This window comes from Heptranchias perlo, chromosome 9 (genome assembly GCF_035084215.1).
Source record: "Heptranchias perlo isolate sHepPer1 chromosome 9, sHepPer1.hap1, whole genome shotgun sequence".
Lineage (NCBI taxonomy): Eukaryota > Metazoa > Chordata > Chondrichthyes > Hexanchiformes > Hexanchidae > Heptranchias > Heptranchias perlo.
This window is the reverse complement of record NC_090333.1, coordinates 17,939,785-17,959,456: the sequence shown is the minus strand read 5'-3', so window position 1 is coordinate 17,959,456 and position 19,672 is coordinate 17,939,785. Positions and strand designations below refer to the sequence as shown.

The following is a 19,672-nucleotide window of genomic DNA, read 5'->3' as shown; positions in this document are numbered from 1 at the left end:
CCAGAGGTAAGGAGAAAGTGACTGCCCTTGACATCAAGGCAGCATTTGACCGAGTGTGGCACCAAGGAGCCCTAGTAAAATTGAAGTCAATGGGAATCAGGGGGAAAACTCTCCAGTGGCTGGAGTCATACCTAGCACAAAGGAAGATGGTAGTGTTTGTTAGAGGCCAATCATCTCAGCCCCAGGACATTGCTGCAGGAGTTCCTCAGGGCAGTGTCCTGGGCCCAACCATCTTCAGCTGCTTCATCAATGACCTTCCCTCCATCATAAGGTCAGAAATGGGGATGTTCGCTGATGATTGCACAGTGTTCAGTTCCGTTCGCAACCCCTCAGATAATGAAGCAGTCCAAGCCTGCATGCAGCAAGACCTGGACAACATCCAGGCTTGGTTAGGCTCATAAGTGGCAAGTGACATTCGCGTCAGACAAGTGCCAGGCAATGACCTTCTCCAACAAGAGTCTAACCACCTCCCCTTGACATTCAATTGCATTACCATCGCCAAATCTCCTACCATGAACATCCTGGGGGGGGGGGGGGGGGGTCACCATTGACCAGAAACTTAACTGGACCAGCCACATAAATACTGTGGCTACAAGAGCAAGTTAGAGGCTGGGTATTCTGCGGCGAGTGACTCACTTCCTGACTCCCCAAAGCCTTTCCACCATCTACAAGGCACAAGTCAGGAGTGTGATGGAATACTCTCCACTTGCCTGGATGAGCGCAGCTCCAACAACACTCAAGAAGCCCGCTTGTTTGGCACCCCATCCACCACCCTAAACATTCACTCCCTCCACCACCGGCGCACAGTGGCTGCAGTGTGTACCATCCACAGGATGCACTGCAGCAACTCACCAAGGCTTCTTCGACAGCATCTCCCAAACCCGTGACCTCTACCACCTAGAAGGACAAGGGCAGCAGGCACATGGAAACAACACCACACGCACGTTCCCCTCCAAGTCACACACCATCCCGACTTGAAAATATATCGCGGTTCCTTCATAGTCACTGGGTCAAAACCCTGGAACTCCCTACCTAACAGCACTGCGGGAGAACCGTCACCACACGGACTGCAGCGATTTAAGGAGGCGGCTCACCACCACCTTCTCAAGGGCAATTAGGGATGGGAAATAAATGCTGGCCTTGCCAGTGACGCCCACATCCCATGAACGAATAAAAAAAAAGTTTCCAGTACTTTGGCATTATGTGGTAGTTCGCCACACTGGACTATCTCATATGTCATTTATCAGAAAGGGATTATACTTCAGGTTGTTGTACGGTACCTTTGTAGTAGTAGCGAAGACACACTGGCGGCACAGCCACTTGGCATCTGATGCAATCACACTGGAGTCTATGTTAGGCATGTGACATTTCTGATGGTAACCTACAGCAATTTGATAAAATTTTGTGTGTTGTAATACTTCATTGTTTAAAATTACCTTTTTAAAACTCAAAAATATGATTGCAAATATCAACTTACCTTGCCCACACTTGTCACAGATAACCATTTCATTGGGTACTTCAGAGTACTCCTCCTGGCATATTGTGCAAACCATCTCTCCACTTCCACTGGCTCCTGGGGTTAAATGCACAATTATATTTTCTTTGCAAGCAAATATTAGAAGCACTGTGTCCATATTTCCACAAGCACCTTTTCAGGTTTCTCACAGTGAAGCAATTTACTGTCTTATTCAACTTCCCTGTCATTTGAGCTGCCTCTCAGAGATGACCGGGTACTAGCCCGAGTGGGGAGTGGATTGAATTAAAATGAAAAACTATGAAAAAAATGGATAAAAACATTTATCTACATTATTTGTCATTGGTTTAAAATTTAAACCATCCCCAAATAATTTGTTTGAACATGTTATAGGATTACTTTTCATCATTCAGACAGTTGTCATTGTGGAATTGAGGTGCTGAGCTTTCCAGTAAGATTGCAATCTATAAGATTTGGCGAGTTTCAAAAAACATTTGAGGGCATTAAATCACGGACCTAGAAGTATAACCTAGCCGTGACCATATCAGGTGGGTGAGAAACATAGAAAATAGGAGCCTGCTCCGCCATTCAAAATGATCATGGCTGATCGTCTAACTCAGTATCCTGTTCCTGCTTTTTCCCCATATCCCTTGATCCCTTTAGCATTAAGAAATATATCTATCTTCTTCTTGAATACATCTAATGACTTGGCCTGCACTGCCTTCTGTGATAGAGAATTCCACAGGTTCGCCACCCTCAGTGAAGGAATTTCTCCTCATCTCGGTTCTAAATGGCATACCCTGTATCCTGAGACTGTGACCCCTGGTTATGGACTCCCCAGCCATCGGGAACATCCTCCTTGCATCTAGTCTGTCTAGTCCTGTTCGAAACATATAAAATTCTATGAGATCACCTCTCCTTCTTCTAAACTCTAGTGAATATAGGCCTAGTCGACCCAATCTTTTCTCATAAGTCAGTCCTGCCATCCCAGGAATCAGTCTGGTAAACCTTCGTTGCACTCCCTCCATGGCAAGGACATTCTTCCTCAGATAAGGAGACCAAAACTGCACACAATACTCCAGGTGTGATCTCACCAAGGCCCTGTATAACTGCAGTAAGACATCCTTGCTCCTGTACTCAAATCCTCTTGCAATGAACGCCAACACACCATTCGCCTTCCTAACTGCTTGCTGCACCCGAATGCTCGCTTTCAGCAACTGGTGTACAAGAACACCCAGGTCTCGTTGCACCTCCCCTTTTCCCAATCTATCACCATTCAGATAATAATCTGCCTTTCTGTTTTTAAAACCAAAGTGGATAACCTCACATTTATCCACGATATACTGCATCTGCCATGTTCTTGCCCACTCACCCAACTTGTCTAAATCACATTGGAGCCTCTTTGCATCCTCCTCACAGCTCACATTCCACCCCATCTTTGTGTCGTCTGCAAACTTGGAAATGTTACATTTAGTTCCCTCATCCAAATCATTGATATATATTGTGAATAGCTGGGGCCCAAGCACTGATCCCTGCGGTACCCCACTAGTCACTGCCTGCCACCTGGAAAAAGACCCGTTTATTCCTACTCTCTGTTTCCTGTCTGTCAACCAATTCTCAATCCATGCCAGTATATTACCCCCCAATCCCATGTGCTTTAATTTTGCACACTAACCTCTTGTGTGGGACCTTATTAAAAGCCTTCCGAAAATCCAAATGCAACACATCCACTGGTTCTCCCCTATCTATTCTACTAGTTACATCCTCAAAAAACTCCAGTAGATTTGTTAAGCATGATTTCCCTTTCATAAACCCATGCTGACTTTGTCCAATCCCGTTAATGTCCTCCAAGTGTTCTGTTATCACTTCTTTTATAATAGTGAGGGAGAAGTAAGAGGGAAACGAGAAAGTGTCTCCACGGCAGTTCCATGTATGCTTTCTCCTCCTCCTTCCTGTGGTTGAGTGCCCAGTGTCAAGATAGCAACTTCCTTCAATGACATAGCTAAAATTGGTAACTTGCTAAATATAGAAATGGAGGCATGAACTGGAAATATTGTGCAGACCAACCCCACTAACTGTTGCTCAGTTTGAGTGGTTAAGTACTTGCATTCTTTCCTTCATCAAAATCCTGGAACTCCCTACCTAACTGCATCGTGGGAGCACCATCACCACACGGACTGCCTCAGTTCAAGAAGAAGGTCCATCAACACCTCAAAGGAAAATAGAGACGGGTAATAAAAATGGTCAGCGTCACCCACGTCCTGAGAACGAATGTTTAAAAATTCTGCAATAATTTTTCATATTTTGCTATTCCATTGAAAAACTGAATACTAATATCATTGGGAACTAGCTGGCAATAGTTCCTAAACATGACCATGTGAGGAGGATGAACTGACATTGATAGTAGCCCTCATTTGTCTGAGGATTGTTCCCACTCTGGGTACAGTCCACTCTTGATAACTGGAGGTCATGTTTTTTGGCACAAAACAAATTCAAGTTAATCAGCAACACGTAAAGCAACATAACTAACGTAACAAAGTGGAAAGATAGGGCCCACAAAAGATTTTAATTTTTAGTTAAGTTGAATTAAGAGTAGACTGTGCCTCAATTTCCTTCCCACAGTTAAGCACAGCAACTCCTCCAAATCAAAACTCCCCCCTAGTACTCACAATTCAAACTAACAATGTTATACTCAAGAATTCTTTATAACAGATTTGATTTTTTTAAACTTTAAAAACAGTACTGGTCAGACAGGCAGCATTGGGGCACTAAAATTAGTCTCTGTGATGCTCAACAATGGGGGAAAAAGATGAAGAAATCAACTATTGCTATCCAGTGCGCTCACTAAAAATGTAAATTTAAATTTCTGACTATGGCATGGTAACCCTTGCTGCTTTCTCCCTCCCTGCCCCCCCTCATTGTCCAATTTTATTGCTGCTGCTCCGTCTGACCAATGCTTTTTTTTAAAAAAAATAACATGAGAACTTTGCAAAGAACTCTCGAGTATAACATTGTTGATTCAAATAGTGAGCAATGGGGAGTGGGGTTTTATTTGGAGGAATTGCTGTGCCTAAATGTGTAATGGAAATTGAAATACAATCTACTCTTAAATTTAAGTTATCTGATTGGGCCTTCCAAGTGGAAGGCGGCTGCTGCCGCCATTCAAGCAGCCAGTTCCAATATAAGGCACCACCTGCTGGAGGAGAGGTGAGAAAATTGTGAAAGCAAAATAAAGTACTGAACTTCAACTTCCCCTTGTCCCATCTGTATTTAATATGCTCAATTGTAACTTTGCAAGTCACCATAGATATACAAGGATCACTATTAAAATGTCAGATCAGTTGCCAAAAACGAGAAACTGTTCACCCCTGAACACTTGTCCACACACAAGAACACAGGAGCACGAGGCTCTGCAAACTGTAGCCAGTTAAGTTTGTCATGTGTCAAGAAATTTCAAAAAATACTTGCCAGTCTGTATGTCTTTCCACAAGACCCAGGACTTTGAACTGTCTTCAAAGATGACAAAGCAGTTCTCTTTCTGTTTGTTTACCTTTAATTAAAGAAAATTGGAAGGAACTTCAGTTTTTACAGAACTGATAAGTGACAATTAGACATCTGCCACAAGACTCCCCAATGTGCTCCCTTGAAGACAAAAAAAATCTGCAGCATTTCAATGGTATCCATCTTCATTCTTACAGCAATCCATTTCTATTCTGCTCTCCCCCATAAACAAAGCAATACGTCCAGTTTTTCACCTCCACACATAGCTAAGTGAGCACCAATTGCAGGAATAGAAAGCTCACCCCCTATCCAAAGGCTTACAGCATAGTATAATACGAAACTGATCAATTTTTGCTTTTACTTACCATCAAAATAAGCAAAAAAAAATCCACAACACAAAGTAGTACTACTTAGAGTATTTCTACTAGTAGTTAACTATCCTTAATCAATGGAGACTTTCCATGTTAGTCAATCAAGATGAATGTTTCGGCGAACAAGCTAACTTGTTACAAAACTGGTACAAAATCACCAACAAGTCATGTAGTCGTGTGACTGTCCTTTAAATCAGGGATGCCCAGCAGAGCCCACAGGCTCCCATTACCTTGTCCTCAAAGCCCTGGGGCGATTATTTCCTACCCTCACGCATATAGTGTCAGTTGCAGTATTTTCAGAGCTCCAGGGGGCTGCAGGGTTGTAATAGATTGCTTACTTATTAGATTTAGATCAATGAAGGAACAGCCTTTTCCGAAATCAGGGAAAAGCTTTTACCAATCTTCCAGTCACCCTGGAAGTTCAAAATACTGCAGCCAAAAGAAGAAACAGCAATTGAGAGCAGGTAAGCAAAGATAGCGGAGGCAGCTGGCCTCATGTAGAGAATAACCAAGCATAGTCACAGTAGACAATGGTGAAGCAGACTTGACGGGGTGGCATAGGTTAGCGGGTGGCATAGGTTAGCGGATGGCAACTGACAAAGGAGAGCACCAGCTGAACCCAAGAGAAAGAGCAACGAGCCAACTTTTGTGTTTATGGGGGTGGGGGTGATTTTTAGTACATCGGTCTTGAATTCTCTCAGTCTGGCCACCCTTTTTTTTTTAAAAATGAATGTCAATAAGAATAGTGTGCAGTGTCACCAGCACTCTCAAATCCTATGATGCTTGGAATGATTTAAAATGTTTCTCCAATAAAACTTGGAAATGTTTACTAGAAAAGTAAATAATCATGTTTTGCTTGACACAAAAATTACTTCTTTTACACAACCCACTCATGAGTTGTTGCACTTGGATCCAGCCCCATGCTCCAAAATGATGGACAATCCTGCTATAGATTGTAGAACATAAGCATGTCAATTTTACCTTTTTGACTGTTCCAAGGTAAAACAAGCCATCTGACCACCTGGCTAGGACATCCTGGCCTTCCTCAAATTTGCATACAGGTCTTTTTCCTTTTGGTCCATCCCGTAATGATAAATGAACCGAGGACACCGGTGTCTTCTGGTTTCGACGGGAGGGAGATCGCTTGTGGAGAGATGAGTTACCTGCTCCCGTAGTGTCTCTGTCCATCAGGAAAATGGCATCATCAACTGGAATTCAAAGTTCAAAATGAAGCACTTCTAGAACAATTCATTGGTGTACCACATTCCACTGTAAATCACTAATCTTCTGCACAAAGCCACCATATGACCAGTGTAACAACTGCTAAATTTGGTCATACTTCCAGGTCATCTGAAAGACACATCAAGACAACTTCTCACAAGGAGGAAAATTTTTACAAACAAAACAATCCCTCCTCGCCACCCCCAGACAGCTCAGCTCAGTTTGTCTAGCAAGTTATCAAAACCATAGATAACAAACGATCCCAGATTTGATTCTCAGTCTATGCTGAGTTAGCTAACCTGAGTTAAGACAGCAGTAGGAGCACAAGTGGTTGGAGTTCCCAGGTTAGGAAGGGAAGTTCCTCTAGCTTGTTGTATCCAGGGAACCCCTAAAGGGCACGAGGTTAGATTCAGGCTCAGCTGGAACTCCCTCTCAAATGATTGAATGGCCTCCCAACACTCTGTATAGGCTCACTGATGAATATTTGAGTAAGCCACCAGAAGGTACCCAGTGCTTGTGAAACTGCATCAACTTCAGGAGGAGGAAAGGGGTGAATGAATCATTGAGTGATAAAGCATGGGAGGCCATTCGGCCCACTGTGCCTGTGACAGTATTTTGAAAGAGCTATCCAATTAGTCCCACTCCCCTGCTCTTTCCCCACAGCACTGAAAATTTTTCCACTTCAAGTATTTATCCAATTTCCTTTTGAAAGTTATTTTAGAATCTATTTCCACCACTCGTTCAGGCAGTGCATTCCAGATCATAACAACTCACTGCGTAAATTTTTTTTCCCTCATGTCGCCTCTGGTTCTTTTGCCAATTGCATTAAATTGGTGTCCTCTGGTTACCGACACTTCTGCCACTGGAAACAGTTTCTCCTTATTTACTCTAGCAAAACCCTTCATGATTTTGAAAACCTCTATCAAATCTCCCCTTAACCTTCTCTGTTCTAAGGAGAACAACCCCAGTTTCTCTAGTCGCTCCACATAAATGATTTTTTTTATTCCTGGTACCATGCTTGTCAATCTCCTCTGCACCCGCTCAGGCCTTGACATACTTCCTAAAATATGGTGCCCAGAATTGAACACAATACTCCGGCTGGGTCCTAACCAGTGTTTTATAAAGGTTCAGCATAACTTCCTTGCTTTTGCACTCTATGCCTCTACTTATAAAGCCAAGGATTCCTTATGCCTTAACAGTCCTCTCAACTTGTCCTGCCACCTTCAAAGACTTTTCTTTAACTTGTTCATGGGATGTGGGCGTCGCTGGCAAGGCCAGCATTTATTGCCCATCCCTAATTGCCCTTAAGAAGGTGGTGGTGAGCCGCCTTCTTGAACCGCTGCAGTCCGTGTGGTGAAGGTTCTCCCACACTGCTGTTAGGAAGGGAGTTCCAGGATTTTGACCCAGCGACGGTGAAGGAACGGCGATATATTTCCAACTCAGGATGGTGTATGACTTGGAGGGGAACGTGCAGGTGGCGTTGTTCCCACGTGCCTGCTGCCCTTGTCCTTCCAGGTGGTAGAGGTCGCGGGTTTGGGAGGTGCTGTCGAAGAAGCCTTGGCGAGTTGCTGCAGTGCACCCTGTGGATGGTACACACTGCAGCCACAGTGCGCCGGTGGTAAAGGGAGTGAATGTTTAGGGTGGTGGATTGGGTGCCAATCAAGCGGGTTGCTTTGTCCTGGATGGTGTCGAGCTTCGAGTGTTATTGGAGCTGCACTCATCCAGGCAAGTGAAGAGTATTCCATCACACTCCTGACTTGTGCCTTGTAGATGGTGGAAAGGCTTTGGGGAGTCAGGAGGGGAGTTACTCGCCGCAGAATACCCAGCCTCTGACCTGCTCTTGCAGCCGCAGTATTTATATGGCTGGTCCAGTTAAGTTTCTGGCCAATGGTGACCCCCAGGATGTTGATGGTGGGGGATTTGGCGATGGTAATGCCATTGAATGTCAAGGGGAGGTGGTTAGACTCTCTCGTTAGAGATGGTCATTGCCTGGCGTGAATGTTACTTGCCACTTATGAGCCCAAGCCTGGATGCTGTCCAGGTCTTACTGCATGCGGGCACAGACTGCTTCATTATCTGAGGGGTTGCGAATGGAACGGAACACTGTGCAATCATCAGCAAACATCCCCATTTCTGTCCTTATGGAGGGAAGGTTATTGATGAAGCAGCTGAAGATGGTTGAGTGGTTGAGCCTAAGACACTGCCCTGAGGAACTCCTGCAGCAATGTCCTGGGGCTGAGATGATTGGCCTCCAACAACCACTACCATCTTCCTTTGTACGAGGTATGACTCCAGCCACTTGTGCACGTACACCCCCAGGTCTCTCTGTTGCTGTAATCCCTTTAAAATTGTACCATTTAGTTTGTATTGTTCCTCCTCATACTTCCTACCAAAATGAATCACTTCACACTTCTCTGCATTAAATTTTATCTGCATGTTTCTGCCCATTTCACCAGTCTGTCTATGTCCTCTTGAAGCCTGTTGCTAACCTCCTCACTGTTTACTACATTTCAGAGTTTCTTGTCAGCTGCAAACTTTGAAATTATGCCCTGTATACCAAAGTCCAGGTCAGTAATATATATCAAAAACAGCAGTGATCCCAACACCAACCACTGGGGGACACCACTGCACACTTCCCACCGGTCAGAAAAAATCGTTAACCACTACTCTCTTTCTGTCCCTTAGCCAATTTCATATTCGCACAGCCAGCGCCTCTTGAATCCAATGGGCTTCAATTTTGCTGACAAGTCTATCACTTGGTACTTTATCAAATGCCTTTTGAAAGCCCATATACACTTTTTTACATGGCGAGTCGTTATGATCTGAAATGCACTGCCCGTGGGGGTGCTGGAGGCAGATTCAATCATGGCCTTCAAAAGGGAACTGGATAAGTACTTGAAAGGAAAACATTTGCAAGACTACGGGGAAAAGGCAGGGGCGTGGGACTAGCTGGATTGCACTTGCATAGAGCTGGCGTGAACTCGCTGGGCCGAATGGCCTCCTTCCGTGCTGTAACCTTTCTATGATTCTAAGATCTGTTAATATCAGCAATTTAAGATATACATTGATGGGTTATATGCATTTGAACTTTATATGTGGCCCTGAGGCTCCATGTTATGCAGCATACAGGCAAAAAAAATTGAAGCCCAGGGCTAGAGTGCACTACCCATTTAGGCCTTCTGGATTTCTAGGTTTTTTTTGAGTTTTGAATAATGTGATTAAAACACTCGATGGTTCCCATGTAAAGCTGACTTTCATCTATCATCTTAACAGAGCTTTATCATTCCTGAGGAAGTTTTGGATATGTTTAATTTCTTGAATAATCTACTTTTAAAAACATTTTTCTGCACTGCAATGCAAATATTTATGTGCCTCAAAAAATTAAATTTAAAATTGGATAGCAATTTGCAGTAGAATTCTGCACTCTCCCTAACCCTGGTTACTGAGACCATTTGTAATGCTCCAACTTTTGACCAGATGAGTTCAGCAAACTCATCGAGGATCAAATGTGGGACCTTTTTTGCACTTTATACTACACTGGTTATTGTAGATTGTAAACAATTTTACAACACCAAGTTATAGTCCAACAAATTTATTTTAAATTCCACAAGCTTTCGGAGGCTTCCTCCTTCCTCAGGTGAACGGTGTGCAAGGAGGAAGCCTCCAAAAGCTTGTGGAATTTAAAATAAATTTGTTGGACTATAACTTGGTGTTGTAAAATTGTTTACAATTGTCAACCCCAGTCCATCACCGGCATCTCCACATCATGGTTATTGTAGGACACCCGGGGAACTTTTTAAAAAAAAAATCCCCAAATCCCATACATTTAATCCCTGCTTTGAGATGGGGAGCAAGTGACTTTATAGCCAAAGAAGTACTTTCTTTTTGATATGTAGTCACTGTTGTATGTCAAGGTCGAAAGAACAGCAGGTTAAACGACACAAGTCTACTCTGTCCAGACCCTTCATGATTTTGAATACCTCACAACCATCTCTATTCCAAGGAGAACAACCCCAGCTTCTCCCATCTACCCACATAACTAAAGTCCTTCATCCCTGGAATCATTCTAATAAATCTCTTCTGCACCCTCCCTAGGGCCTTCACTTCTTTCCTGAATTGTGGTGCCCAGAACTGGACACAATACTCCAGTTGCAGCCGTTTTATAAAGGTACAACATAATTTCCTTGCTTTTGTACTTTATGCCTCTATTTATAAAGCCCAGGATCGCGTATGCTTTAACGGTAGCATAGTGGTTATGTTACTGAGGCCTGGACTAAAATCCAGAGTCATGAGTTCAAATCCCGCCACGGCAGCTGGCGAATTTAAATTCAATTAATTAAATAAAAATCTGGAATTAAAATACTAGTATCAGTAATGATGGCCATGAAACTACCGGATTGTCGTAAAAACCCATCTGGTTCACGAATGTCCTTTAGGGAAGGAAGCCTGCCGCCCTTACCCGGTCTGGCCTATATGTGACTCCAGACCCACAGCAATGTGGTTGATTCTTAATTGCCCTCTGAAATGGCCTAGCAAGCCACTCAGTTGTAAAATCTCGCTACGAAAAGTCATAATAAGAATAAAACCGGACGGACCACCCGGCATCGGACCACTAGGCACCGGACACGACAACGGCAAAACACCAAGCCCAGTCGACCCTGCAAGGTCCTCCTTACTAACATCTGGGGACTTGTGCCAAAATTGGGAGAGCTGTCCCACAGACTTCAAGCAACAGCCTGACATAGCCATACTCACAGAATCATATCTTTCAGCCAATGTCCCAGACTCTTCCATCACCATCCCTGGGTATGTCCTGTCCCACCAGCAGGACAGACCCACCAGAGGTGGCGGTACAGTGATACACAGTCAGGAGGGAGTGGCCCTGGGAGTCCTCAACATTGACTCTGGACCCCATGAAATCTCATGGCATCAGGTCAAACATGGGCAAGGAAACCTCCTGCTGATTACCACCTACCGTCCTCCCTCAGCTGATGAATCAGTCCTCCTCCATGTTGAACACCACTTGGAGGAAGCACTGAGGGTAGCAAGGGCACAAAATGTACTCTGGGTGGGGGACTTCAATGTCCATCACCAAGAGTGGCTCGGTAGCACCACTACTGACCGAGCTGGCCGAGTCCTGAAGGACATAGCTGCTAGACTGGGCCTGCGGCAGGTGGTGAGCGAACCAACACGAGGGAAAAACTTACTTGACCTCGTCCTCACCAATCTACCTGTCGCAAATGCATCTGTCCATGACAGTATTGGTAGGAGTTACCACCGCACAGTCCTCGTGGAGATGAAATCCCGTCTTCGCACTGAGGACACCATCCAACGTGTTGTGTGGCACTACCACCGTGCTAAATGGGATAGATTCAGAACAGATTGAGCAGCTCAAAAATGGGCATCCATGAGGCGCTGTGGGCCATCAGCAGCAGCAGAATTGTATTCCAGCACAATCTGTAACCTCATGGCCCGGCATATTCCTCACTCTACCATTACCAACAAGCCAGGGGATCAACCCTGGTTCAATGAGGAGTGCAGAAGAGCATGCCAGGAGCAGCACCAGGCGTACCTAAAAATGAGGTGCCAACCTGGTGAAGCTACAACTCGGGACTATATGCATGCTAAACAGCGGAAGCAACATGCTATAGACAGAGCTAAGCGATTCCACAACCAACGGATCAGATCAAAGCTCTGCAGTCCTGCCACATCCAGTCGTGAATGGTGGTGGACAATTAAACAACTAACGGGAGGAGGAGGCTCTGCAAACATCCCCATTCTCAATGATGGCGGAGTCCAGCACGTGAGTGCAAAAGACAAGGCTGAAGCGTTTGCAACCATCTTCAGCCAGAAGTGCCGAGTGGATAATCCATCTCAGCCTCCTCCCGATATCCCCACCATCACGGAAGCCAGTCTTCGGCCAATTCGATTCACTCCACGTGATATCAAGAAACGGCTGAGTGCACTGGATGCAGCAAAGGCTATGGGCCCCGACAACATCCCAGCTGTAGTGCTGAAGACTTGTGCTCCAGAACTAGCTGCGCCTCCAGCCAAGCTGTTCCAGTACAGCTACAACACTGGCATCCACCCGACAATGTGGAAAATTGCCCAGGTATGTCCTGTCCACAAAAAGCAGGACAAATCCAATCCGGCCAATTACCGCCCCATCAGTCTACTCTCAATCATCAGCAAAGTGATGGAAGGTGTCGTCGACAGTGCTATCAAGCGGCACTTACTCACCAATAACCTGCTCACCGATGCTCAGTTTGGGTTCCGCCAGGACCACTCGGCTCCAGACCTCATTACAGCCTTGGTCCAAACATGGACAAAAGAGCTGAATTCCAGAGGTGAGGTGAGAGTGACTGCCCTTGACATCAAGGCAGCATTTGACCGAGTGTGGCACCAAGGAGCCCTAGTAAAATTGAAGTCCATGGGAATCAGGGGGAAAACTCTCCAGTGGCTGGAGTCATACCTAGCACAAAGGAAGATGGTAGTGGTTGTTGGAGGCCAATCATCTCAGCCCCAGGGCATTGCTGCAGGAGTTCCTCAGGGCAGTGTCCTGGGCCCAACCATCTTCAGCTGCTTCATCAATGACCTTCCCTCCATCATAAGGTCAGAAATGGGGATGTTCGCTGATGACTGCACAGTGTTCAGTTCCATTCGCAACCCCTCAGATAATGAAGCAGTCCGAGCCTGCATGCAGCAAGACCTGGACAACATCCAGGCTTGGGCTCATAAGTGGCAAGTAACATTCGCGCCAGATAAGTGCCAGGCAATGACCATCTCCAACAAGAGAGTGTCTAACCACCTCCCCTTGACATTCAACGGCATTACCATCGCCGAATCCCCCACCATCAACATCCTGGGGGTCACCATTGACCAGAAACTTAACTGGACCAGCCATATAAATACTGTGGCTACGAGAGCAGGTCAGAGGCTGGGTATTCTGCGGCGAGTGACTCACCTCCTGACTTCCCAAAGCCTTTCCACCATCTACAAGGCACAAGTCAGGAGTGTGATGGAATACTCTCCACTTGCTTGGATGAGTGCAGCTCCAACAACACTCAAGAAGCTCGACACCATCCAAAATAAAGCAGCCCGCTTGATTGGCACCCCATCCACCACCCCAAACATTCACTCCCTCCACCACCGGCGCACTGTGGCTGCAGTGTGTACCATCCACAGGATGCACTGCAGCAACTCGCCAAGGCTTCTTCGACAGCACCTCCCAAACCCGCGACCTCTACCACCTAGAAGGACAAGGGCAGCAGGCGCATGGGAACAACACCACCTGCACGTTCCCCTCCAAGTCACACACCATCCCGACTTGGAAATATATCGCCGTTCCTTCATTGTCGCTGGGTCAAAATCCTGGAACTCCCTTCCTAACAGCACTGTGGGAGAACCGTCACCACACGGACTGCAGCGGTTCAAGAAGGCGGCTCACCACCACCTGCTCGAGGGTAATTAGGGATGGGCAATAAATGCCGGCCTTGCCAGCGACGCCCACATCCCGTGAACGAATAAAAAAAAAACCGCTTTCTCAATCCACCCTGCCACCTTCAAAGATTTGTGTACATATACCCCCAGGTCTCTCTGTTCCTGTACCCCCTTTAGAATTGTACCACTTAGTTTATATTGCATCTCCTCATTCTTCTTGCCAAAATGTATCACTTCGCATTTACCTGCGTTAAATTTCATCTGCCACGTGTCCACCCATTCCACCAGCCTGTCTATGTCCTCTTGAATCCTATCACTATACTCCTCACTGTATACTACACTTCCAAGTTTTGTGGCATCTGCAAATTTTGAAATCGTGCCCTGCACATTACAACATGTGAAATAAGAGCAGGAGTCGGCCGCACGGCCCCTCGAGCCTGCTCTGCCATTCAATAAGATCACAGCTGATCATCTATCTCGACTCCACTTTCCTGCCCGATCCCCATATCCCTTGATTCCCTTAGAGTCCAAAAATCTATCAATCTCAGCCTTGGATATACTTAACGACTGAGCAGCCACAGCACTCTGGGGTACAGAATTCCAAATATTCACGACCCTCAGCGAAGAAATTCCTCCTCATCTCAGTCCCAAATGTCCAACCCCTTATCCAGAGACTATGTCCCCCAGTTCTAGACTCTCCATCCAGGGGAAACATCCTCTCAGCATTTACCCTGTCAAGCCCTCTCAGAATCTTATATAGATTTCAATGAGATCACGTTTCATTCTTCTAAACAACAGAGATCATAGATCCATCCTACTCAATCTTTCCTCACAAGACAACCCTCTCATCCCAGAAATCAATCTAGTAATCCTTTGTTGCACCACCTTTAGGGCAAGTATATCCTTCCGTGCACACCCAAGTCCAAGTCATTAACGTATATCAAGAAAAGCAGGGGTCCCAGCACCAAACCTGGGGACCACCACTGTACACCTCCCTCCAGTCCGAAAAACAGCCGTTCACCACTAGCCTCTGTTTCCTGTCACTTAGCCAATTCTGTATCCATGTTGCTACTGCCCCCTTTATTCCTTGGGCTGCAATCTTGATGACAAGCCTATCATATGGTACTTTATCAAATGCCTTTTGAAAGTCCATATACACCACATCAATTGCATTGCTCTCATCTATCCCCTCTGCTACCTCATCAAAAAACTCTATCAAGTTAGTTTTACACGATTTGCCTTTAACAAATCCATGCTGGCTTTCCCAATCAATCCACACTCGTCCAAGTAACTGTTAATTCTGTCCCGGATTATCATTTCTAAAAGTTTCCCTACCACCGAGGTTAAACTGACTGGCCTATAGTTGCTGGGTTTATCCTTACACCCTTTTTTGAACAAGGGTGCAACCTTTGCAATTCTCCAGTCCTCTGGCACCACCCCCGTATCTACGGACATTTGGAAGATTATGGCCAGTACCTCCGCCCTTTCCACCCTTGCTTCCCTCAGCAACCGAGGATGCATCCCATCCGGACCAGGTGACTTATCCCCAGCTAGCCTTTCGAGTACTCTTTATCTATTTTTTAGCCCATCCAGTATCTTAACTACATCTCCCTTTACTGAGACTCTGGCAGCATCTTCTTCCTTGGTAAAAACAGATGCAAAGTACTCATTTAGTACCTCGGCCATGCCATCTGCCTCCATGAGTAGATCTCCTTTATGGTCCCTAATCGGCCCCACGCTTCCTCTTATGGCCCGTTTATTATTTATATGCCTGTAGAAGACTTTTGGATTCCCTTTTATGTTGGCCGCCAGTCTATTCTCATGCTCTTTGCCCCTCTTATTTCCTTTTTCCACTTCCCCTCTGAACTTTCTATATTCTGGCTGGTTCTCACTTGTGTTATCAACCTGACATCTGTCATACACCCCTTTTTTCCGCTTCATCTTACTCTCTATCTCTTTTGTCATCCAGGAGCTCTGGCTTTAGTTGCCCTACCTTTCTCCCTCGTGGGAATGTACCTAGACTGTGCCCGAACCATCTCCTCTTTAAAGGACACCCAAAGTTCAATTACAGTTTTATCTGCCAATCTTTGATTCCAATTTACCCGGGCCAGATCTGTTCTTAGCCTACTGAAATTGATCCTCCTCCAATTGAGTATTTTTACTTGAGTGGTCCGTGTCCTTTTCCATAGCTATTCTAAACCTTATTCTGTGATCGCTGCTCCCTAAATGCTCCCCCACTGACACTTGCTCCACCACATTCGCTCGAACCAAGTCCAGCAATACTTCCTTCCTCGTTGGGCCAGAAACATACTGAACACATTTCAAAAATTCCTCCCCCTCTTTGCCCCTTATATTATCCCAGTTGAAGTTCCCCGTTATCACTACTCTATAGCTTTTGCAGCTCTCTAATTTCCCTGTAAATTTGTTCCTCTATATCCTTACCACTAGTTGGTGGCCTATAAAATACATCCGGTAGTGTAATGGCACCTCTGTTGTTTCTTAACTCTTAACCAAATAGATTACGTCCTTGACCTCTCCATCCTCTCCCCAGCACTATATCCTCCTTAATCAATAATGTTACGCCCCCGCCCATCTTTCCTTAACACCTTGTTTCCAGGAATATTTAGTACCCAATCCTGCCCTTTTTTGAGCCAGGTCTTCGTTATCGCCACATCATGTTCCCATGTGACTATTTGCACCTGCAGCTCACAACCTTGTTTACAACACTTCGTGCGTTTACACACATGCACTGCAAACCAGTCTTAGACTTTCTTACACTCTCTCAGTCTGATCCCACCTAATACTGTACTATTTCTTGCTCTGGTGCTATCTTTCTCTCGAGATCCTTTGTGTCCCTTGTTTCTCCTTTCCATTGCTACATCCTGGTGCCAATACCCCTGCCAAATTAGTTTAATCCCCTCCCCCACCCAAACAGCACTAGCGAACCTCCCCGCGAAGACATTGGTCCCAGCTCCGTTGAGGTGCAGCCTGTCCAGCTGTACAGGTCCCATCTGCCCCAGAACTGATCTCAATGCCCCAGGAATCTAAAGCCTCCTGCACCATCTCTCCAGCCACGCATTCACCTGCTCTATCCTTCTCTTTCTATACTCGCTAGCACGTGGCACCGGGAGTAATCCGAAGATTACTATCTTTGAGGTCCTGCTTGTTAATCTTTCCTAACTGCTTAAAATTTGCCTCCAGGACCTCATTCCTTTCTACCTATGTCATTGGTACCAATATGGGCCATGACCTCTGGCTGTTCACCCTCCCTCTCCAGAATGTTCTGCAGCCATTCAATGACATCCTTGACCCTGGCACCAGGGAGGCAACATACCATCCTAGAATCACATCTGCCACCGCATAAACGCCTGTCTGCTCCCCTAATTATAGAATCCCCTTATCACTACTGCTCTCCTAACCTTCCTCTCCCCCTCCCCCCTTCCTCTCCCCCCTCCATGGTGCTGTGGACTTGGCTCTGGCTACACTCTGCAGAGGAACCCTTTCCCTCCCAGTATTCAGAACTGAGTAGTGGTTATAGAGCAAGATGCCCTCAGGGGACTCCTGCACTACCTGCCTGATTCTCCTTGTCTGTCTGGCGGTCACCCAGTCTCTCTCAAGCGACGCCAGCTGCTGCTCGAGCTCTGAAACCCAGAGCTCGAGGTCTTCCAGCTAACGGAATAGAAAAGGTTAAGGGGAGATTTGATAGGTGCTCAAAACCATGAACGATTTTGATAGAGTAAATAAGGAGAAACTGTTTCCTCTGAGAAGCGTCAGTAACCAAAGGGCACAGATTTACAATGATCGGCAAAAGGACCAGAGGCGACAAGAAAACGTTTTTTAAAAAACGCAGCTAGTTGCAATGATCTGGAATGCATTGCCTGAAAGAGTAGCGGGAGCAGATTCATTAGTAACTTTCAAAAGGGAATTAGATAAATATTTGAAGGGAAAGAATATACATATCCACAGGGAAGAGCAGGGGAATGGGATTAATTGGATAACTCTTTCAAAGAGCTGGCACAGGCAAGGTGGACCAATGGCCTCCTCCTGTGCTGTACTTTTCATAACTGTTTTCCAAAACTCTAGGCCCACAAAAATTCAAATGGGACAAACCTGTACATACAGTTTACTCCCAATAATTCAACATTTATTTCCATTAAATTGTCCAATAATTTGAATTAAGCAATATAAATAACAGAATTTGGTGGTTAAAATATTGGATCATAATTTAGATTAAGCAATTTTGGATTAATAGACTGTATAAGCAGAAGTATATTTTAATTGTCTGGGTTTTGAAGCCCAGATTGTCAAGGGTCAGGGCTGCAGTTTGGGCAACCCTACTCTAATTTGTTTTAACTTACAAAAAGTAATATATAATGAAAGGACCACATAAATGTACTTACCCTTTTTAAGTCTATTAAACAAAATAAAACTCAAACGCAACTTCAGATTTGAAATTTGCTCTCGATATTGACCAGAAGTCAAAATGTTTTCTAAACTGATTAGATTCGATTTGATATATATGGGATACGGCACACTGTTGTACGAGTGAGTCGGAAACCAACTTCAGCACCTTTCAAAACACCTTAGCAAATATGAAGCTTCCCATAGAACAGCTAAATGACAACATTTAATAAATTTGCAGTATACACATTTTTGGTACTCTACTGACGAAAATCACCGACAACTGAACTAAATATAAGTGCATGGCCGCTCATTAGCATGCGTTAGTACGCCGTATATAGCTAGTATTTATGCAAGTTCACTCAAATGTTACTGTAAATCTAACAAAAAATCTATACGTTGCAAATTTAATCCAACGAACTCCGAAAGTACAAATCTTGTGGCCTTTGTAAGTGGAAACCCACCGCGATTTCAATGAAAAGGAGGAGCTCCGGGCTGGTAAAATCCTTGCCGCCTCCTCTTCCCGACTAAAGGGGCAGAAAATGAATCCCCTGCAACCAGTTAGACCTCATGTTAAACAAAGGAGGTTGGCCAATGTAAACAACGTAAAAGAAAACTACACGACCGAAACCAACTAATGTTAACAGCAATGAAACACGTTGGGAGGATATTAAGCCGACCCCGCACCGTTTCGGTACACACTGACAAGACGCCCGCGGGGCTGCTTTCTCTCACAAACGGGAACCGAAGGGCCTCGCTCTCAGGGTTTCAGCGACCTTTATTTAAAAAAAAATAAAGGCGCACACACACACAAAGGGAAAATCGAAAGCCCCGCTCACCTCATTCGGCCACTGCAGTGAATTCCCTCCTTTTTTTGTTTGATTACATGCAGCGTCCCACGATACGTGCACTAGTTAAAGTCACTACTATTTCTCCTCTACTCACACTCAGCCACAACTCCGGCTATACCAGCGCCATTTTGGTTTCCCGCGGGCCTGGCTGTGCATTGTGGGAAGGGAGGGCGCGCGCTGCCCGCCCCCCGAATCCCGGACGCGGCGAGAGCGGCTAAAATGAAACCAGGAGGCGCCTATCGAAAGTGTGGTTGCAACTCCAGCAACTTGATAAAGCAAGGGCTTATTAAGCCAAAAACCCAATACTCCAATTCAGTAAGGCGTCTCCATCCTCACCAACTTGAAGCCCCATTGATACACTTGAGCTATTCAGAAAATGTATGTTAAGATGGAAAGTCGCCATCCCATACCAC

The 19,672-nt window shown here is 45.3% G+C and overlaps 1 protein-coding gene across 2 annotated transcripts in view; it reads right to left on the bottom strand.

Moving 5' to 3' along the window:
* mtf2 (metal response element binding transcription factor 2) overlaps positions 1–19,395 on the bottom strand; it is a 44,959-nt gene extending 25,564 nt beyond the window's left edge. Inside the window, exons 1-5 of one of the 2 annotated variants that reach the window (XM_067989937.1) lie at positions 19,248–19,395; positions 6,328–6,554; positions 4,943–5,024; positions 1,478–1,573; positions 1,281–1,381 (exon numbers count right to left, since the gene is read on the bottom strand). In XM_067989937.1, coding sequence (XP_067846038.1) covers positions 1,281–1,381; positions 1,478–1,573; positions 4,943–5,024; positions 6,328–6,534 — 486 coding nt within the window. In that variant the 5' untranslated portion in view covers positions 6,535–6,554; positions 19,248–19,395. Of the gene's footprint in view, positions 1–1,280; positions 1,382–1,477; positions 1,574–3,616; positions 3,669–4,942; positions 5,025–6,327; positions 6,555–19,247 lie in introns of those variants that run through there. The other variant, XM_067989938.1, reaches the window with a different exon arrangement.
* Positions 19,396–19,672: the final 277 nt, after the last annotated feature.